Here is a 5,637-nt window from a genome sequence, read left to right as displayed (position 1 = left end):
ATTCCAAGGCCCAAGAAAAAATTCAATGCTTTATTATTTTTAAACTTAATATATAAATATATTATTCGCATTGTAAATTTATTCGGTACGGTTCGATATTTTTCGGTTTATTTTCATAAAATAAAAAACCTACCCTAATTATCGGTACGGTTATAGATTTACATAAAAATCTACGATTTTATTAAAGAAAACCCAAAATTCGATTCGGTACGATTCGGTCGATTTAATCGGTCTTAAAATATCCGTTGACACTGTGCTTCTACATCTTACACCTGCATATTAGGATATTTTCTAGTTAGTTGGAGTTTTGGTGTCTTTTGGTTGAGATCAGTTGACTGCTTTTGAGTCAGACTGGGTTTGTATTTGTATTTTAATAAGCCCCAAAAAGTTCACCGAGTAGAATATTTTGCTTGTTCTATCTGTCAACAGTAGCGTTTGTAGTCCAACGGTTAGGATAATTGCCTTCCAAGCAATAGACCCGGGTTCGACTCCCGGCAGACGCATCCAATGTAGTTTCTTCAGGAATTGAATATTTTTATTTCTGAAATGGTGATGTGTTGAAGGTCAAATGGGACTATAAAGGGAATAGAAACTGAGAACAATCAAAACTAAGGAAAAAGAGTTTTGAACGAAAAGGTGAAAAACTAGGAAAGGTTTTTGTATCTTTTTTTTCTTTTAAAAAAGGGGGAGAAGTGAGAAGAAAACATCTGAAAACGGAAAATGATTCCCAGTGTCATCCTTTACCTTTTCACCTTACCTGGTCTCTTAGTGTAATAGAAAAAAATAAATAAAGAGAGAAAAATATTTTTATAAACGATAAATGGGCATTTATTAAAAACATGGGAATAAAAATGATTAAGTTGGAAGTTGTGGTAGAGCTCTAACGTAACAATATAATTTTCAACATCCATTTGAATCCCCTCTTAACCTGAGGTCTTTTAAACATATGGAAAATAGATAAAAGTAGGAAATTTTAAAAATCCGAAGAATGAACAGAAAAAGACTGTAAAATAGAATGGTGGCTGTGGGGTTCGAACCCACGCGCACTTATGTGCAGAAGATCTTAAGTCTTCCCCCTTAACCACTCGGGCAAACCACCGCTTTGTGGTCCAAAACACACATTGCAATAGTTATAGATAAAACTTTTAGAACTATCTAGAAGCGTCTTCAGTGAGTATTCCATATAATTTCTCTTAATTTCTTCCACTTCATTCATATTTTCCTCTACAATCAGAAAGGGATTTCCGATAATCGCAAATTCGCAATGGCAGAGCACTTGGCTTCGATCTTCGGCACTGAAAAAGACAGAGTGAATTGCCCATTCTACTTCAAAATCGGAGCTTGTAGACATGGCGATCGCTGTTCGAGGCTTCACACTAAACCCAGTATTAGCCCTACCATTCTCCTCTCTAACATGTACCAAAGACCTGACAGTATTACCCCTGGCGTCGATCCTCAAGGCCATCCCATTGATCCTCACAAAATCCAGCAACACTTTGAGGTATACATCAAATAATCGTGATTCTACATGTGTTATAGGATGATTGCTTCTTTTATGTGGCCCTTTAGTGAACATAGTAGTTAAGGAGTTTAAGTTTAAAAATTATTTAATTTATTAGTTAATTACAGGTAAATATCTTCATAAGCATTAGTTGGTAATCTGGTAAAATTGGTGGAGTAACTAATTTGCTATCACAGCAGGTAAAATTCGCTGATAGTGTAAAAGATTTTTTACATTGTTAGTATATATAACTTTAATCCATGTTATTTTCTTGGAGAATACTTTGGGGAGAGGTGACTAATTGGTAATTTGGAATAAGATTTATGATGGTATGCATTGACGGTGTAAAAGTTGTATCTAATTTATTAGGTAAATTTAGGTAAAAATGGTACTAACTTCTTATTACAAATTCACTCATAATGTAAAAGAATCTTTATATTGTCAGTGTATGTACTATGTAACTTTAATCCATAGTTCGCAAATAGCTTTGTGGTTCATGTTCTTGGAGAATATTTTGACGAGAGGTGTCGAATCGAAAATTTGGAATATGATATTATGATGGTACTGTTGCAGGATTTTTATGAAGACTTGTTTGAAGAACTGAACAAGTATGGAGAGATTGAGAGCTTGAATGTTTGTGACAATCTGGCTGATCACATGGTAAGATTTCTGTGTTATTTGCTGGATCTATCCATTGATCGGGGCTGGTGATTTGTATAATTATGTCATGATGTCTTCTGTGCAGGTTGGTAATGTTTATGTTCAGTTTAGAGAGGAAGAGCAGGCTGGAAATGCACTGAAGAATCTTACTGGAAGATTCTATGCTGGTAAGTTTTCTACTCCTCACTAACCACCATTTCAGTGTTAAAAAGTTTTGAATAGAGGAGAAAAGAATTCAAAATGGCCAAAGGGCATGTCAAGTATGGATTAGTGTTATCAGGACCCGCGGTGAAGCTACAACCAACCTGTATTGAACACCCTTCTTTTGAAATCTACACTGTGTAATAGGTCAAATTCTGTTGTATTATCAATATACACTTAAATGTTGAGCACCCTTGACACAACTTAAGACCTTTAGCACTGCGGCAATGGGTGTTCAAGACAACCTTGAGGTTGCTGGCTCCAAATTTGCACACTATAACATAATATTTAGCTTCATTGGCCTCTTTATGCACCTCAAAAGGATCAGCAACCTCAAGGTTTTCAGCTTGTCACCAGTAGTTCATATTATGATTATTTCCTTATGCTTCCTTTGGTAACAAACTCTGCAGGAAGGCCCATCATTGTTGATTTCTCTCCTGTGACTGATTTTCGTGAAGCCACCTGTAGACAGTACGAGGAAAATGTTTGCAACCGCGGTGGATATTGCAACTTTATGCACCTCAAAAGGATCAGCAGGTTACTGCCACTTATGTAAAATGAAAAATAGAACTCTTTTAACTTTAAACTCGGTAGTCCTAGAAATTTAGTTGTGGCTGACCTGTCTTTTATGCTGACTATTTAGGGAATTGAGACAACAGTTGTTTGGAAGGTATAGGAGAAGGCATAGCCGTAGCAGAAGCCGAAGTCCTTATAGGCATCGCAGCTATGATGAGCGCTCTCGCAGGAGTCATAGTAGAAAGTATGATGATAAGGACCATTATTATGAGAGTCGTAGCAGGAGGAACAGAAGTACAAGCCCTGATCGTAGGAGGGGTAGGAGCAGGAGTCCTGGTGGCAGGAGAGACAGAAGTCCAATTAGGGATGGCAGTGAAGAAAGGCGTGCACGAATAGAGCAGTGGAACCGGGAAAAAGAACTGGCTAACAGGGGTAATGAAGACAGTAGTAACAAAAATGAAAACAACGAGAATGGATATGTCCAAAACCCAGATCAGTACTACAATCAGCAATGACTACAAAGTGCATATGGATACTAATGAAAATAGTGTGCAGTGGTTTGTGTCCTTATCCCTTATGATTGATGCTTTTGATTTGTCCTAAAATATTTTCTATTGAGAAAAGCCACCTGCCATAGCTTACTGCCCATTTTCCACTTGCAGGTGGTGCAGGTTTTCGATTCTTTGATAACCAATTTGAATTTCTTTAAATCCTTTTTATGGTGTTTTGGCTATTGACACACATTTTCTGTGCATTTCATTGTTTACTATCGCATCAACTCTTGAAACCATCCTTCTAATTCCTGTTTCCAGACTCTTGTCTTTCTTAGCCGTACTTTTTCTTCTGTTGACAGAACTTCTTTCTGAAATCCCTTTTTATTTCTAGTCCTGTGATGCTCTACTGTCATCTTTGTATGCCTTCTGAGATCATTTTCCCCGCTTTTTAACTTAACAAGTATTGTTTGTCTCAACACTATGCTTCCTGAGTTATTTTATTTGTACGTAGAAGTTTGTTTGTGAAGTCTTAGGTTTATTTGAACTTCAAGGGAATTTTTTTAAATTGAAATAGTGGTTTGAAGTTTGAACATATTTTGTAGTGAAAATTTTCAGACTTCCTTTCGATCCCCAGGCTTTAACTTTCACAAACTTCTTTTCCAAAAAACAACAACAGGAACATAACTTCAACTACCAAAAATCCAAATGGGCCCTAAATGCTTGTCTCATTTTTTTATTTTTTTATTTTTTTATTTTGAACTTTGGTCTGAGTACAGAAAAAAATATTTCTAAGGTTTTAACATTATAGGGCGTAAACACATCTCTTTGACATTTTATTGTTATGAACCGAAATTCCTCAACATTTCCCTATGATAGCTTGTTCAAATTCCACAAACTATTGTTTTATTGTTTGAGTGAAAATAATACTGATGCATGTAGTTTTGTTTTGTTTCTTGGTTCATATTTCAGAACATATTTGTGTAATATCTCTCTGACAAAGTAGGAATTAAATTTTAAAATTAGGTGATGGAGGGCCAGAAATCTAAGGTGCTGCGATATTTTTTCTTGTCCTGATTTACTGGAACTTCGGAGCACAATGTCTGAAAAACTTGTCAAACTGGTGGAAAAATCTATTTTCTGAATTTCCTACCACTTCTACTTGTGCCGTTTCTACCTTGATTTGATCTTTTGAAGCAGATAACTATCATCACAGGAATGCTCATTCATTAATTTCCAAAATACTTTTTCCTTTTAATGTTTTTATAACATCGTTGTCCGTCATATAAAATTGTCCCTTATTGTTAAGTGGGATTAGATTATGTAAGAAAATGACGAAATTCTCTTTGTTTTATCAAACATTCCAGTTTAATACCATTTCTTGGCCATAGATTTGTCTATCTAGGTTGTCCAGCTCAAATGTTTTTTTCCCTCACCCCTAGGTTTAGATTGCCTTGCAGATGACTACATGCATCATTTATACTTGTATATTTTGGAAATGCATTTCGATTGTTTGTGCAGACAGGTTTATATGACCAGAGCTCATCCAGGCTAGTAGTTTTCAAACTGTTCTTTGGTTTTGAATTTATTAATTGATATTGGTCTTACAGTTATTGAGTTTTGCAGGTCCAGGTTTCCCTGCATGTAAGGACCAAGACTTTGATTTTAATTACAGCTTACCATGAAATGTGTACAGGTGCTGGAGCCAAGTCAGAGGATTTATCTCGGCAGTTTCGGTTTGACAGGCATTTGCAGGGAACGATGACTGCGCCCTCGTCTGCTGCTCGAAACAGTGATGTTGAAATTCTTGTTTTTTTTTTTTAGGGTAATGCAGTTTCGGAATAGGGTACTGCGGGTTCTTCATTCTCTGGACTTGTGTTTGCTAGTATTATGTATGGTGACCAATTTGTACGAGACTACTTTAGGTTCCGGATGCCTAGTTTGTAACTTTTCTGGAAGAGAATCTTGATGTTATCTAGGCATTTCACCGTTTACTTGTTGATCTTGATTGGCAGCAGGCACTGTGCCTGGGTGATTCCTGCTCTAATTGCTTTTAGGAATCAGTATTGAAAGATGTGTTCAGTTTAACTAAGCTAAATCACTTTGGAGGTCGGAGCAGAATATATAGAGAATATCAGAACTAGGTTGATTGGGTGTTAATTGGCGTCTGAAAGAGTAGTAGCAGAAGTTGAAAGGAAAATTTGCTTTTAAAAGATAGTATTCACTCTGTTCCAATTCAGATGAGGTATTTTTCTTTTTAGTTTATTT

General features: G+C 36.1%; 1 protein-coding gene and 2 non-coding genes across 5 annotated transcripts; 2 read left to right on the top strand and 1 right to left on the bottom strand.

Annotated features, from left to right (window-relative positions):
- Nucleotides 1–431: 431 nt before the first annotated feature.
- TRNAG-UCC (transfer RNA glycine (anticodon UCC)) lies at nucleotides 432–503 on the top strand. The gene has a single exon. It is a non-coding gene; the product is annotated as a tRNA-Gly (tRNA).
- Nucleotides 504–1,016: 513 nt separating this feature from the next.
- Nucleotides 1,017–1,099, bottom strand: TRNAL-UAA (transfer RNA leucine (anticodon UAA)). Its single transcript has one exon. It is a non-coding gene; the product is annotated as a tRNA-Leu (tRNA).
- Nucleotides 1,100–1,208: 109 nt separating this feature from the next.
- LOC107789911 (splicing factor U2af small subunit B-like) lies at nucleotides 1,209–5,369 on the top strand. 3 transcript variants are annotated; one of them, XM_016611793.2, is made up of 6 exons: nucleotides 1,209–1,501; nucleotides 2,075–2,161; nucleotides 2,247–2,328; nucleotides 2,773–2,899; nucleotides 3,006–3,435; nucleotides 5,066–5,369. In XM_016611793.2, the coding sequence occupies exons 1-5, from the start codon at nucleotides 1,265–1,267 to the stop codon at nucleotides 3,391–3,393; spliced, it is 921 nt and encodes a 306-aa protein (XP_016467279.1). In that variant the 5' UTR covers nucleotides 1,209–1,264; the 3' UTR covers nucleotides 3,394–3,435; nucleotides 5,066–5,369. The 3 variants fall into 3 exon arrangements, with proteins under 3 accessions (XP_016467279.1, XP_016467278.1, XP_016467277.1); XM_016611792.2 differs by having other exon boundaries at nucleotides 3,541–5,369; XM_016611791.2 differs by having other exon boundaries at nucleotides 3,006–5,369.
- Nucleotides 5,370–5,637: the final 268 nt, after the last annotated feature.

The sequence above is a fragment of the Nicotiana tabacum genome, chromosome 9 (genome assembly GCF_000715075.1).
Source record: "Nicotiana tabacum cultivar K326 chromosome 9, ASM71507v2, whole genome shotgun sequence".
NCBI lineage: Eukaryota > Viridiplantae > Streptophyta > Magnoliopsida > Solanales > Solanaceae > Nicotiana > Nicotiana tabacum.
Note: the sequence above shows the minus strand (reverse complement) of the source record. Positions and strands in the feature narration are given on the sequence as shown.

Coding starts and splice junctions, on each gene's coding strand:
- LOC107789911 (XM_016611793.2), top strand. CDS start 1,265: ATGGCAGAGCACTTGGCTTCGATCTTCGGCACTGAAAAAGACAGAGTG. Junction 1,502..2,074: donor AAATCCAGCAACACTTTGAG/GTATACATCAAA, acceptor GTACTGTTGCAG/GATTTTTATGAAGACTTGTT. Junction 2,162..2,246: donor ACAATCTGGCTGATCACATG/GTAAGATTTCTG, acceptor TCTTCTGTGCAG/GTTGGTAATGTTTATGTTCA.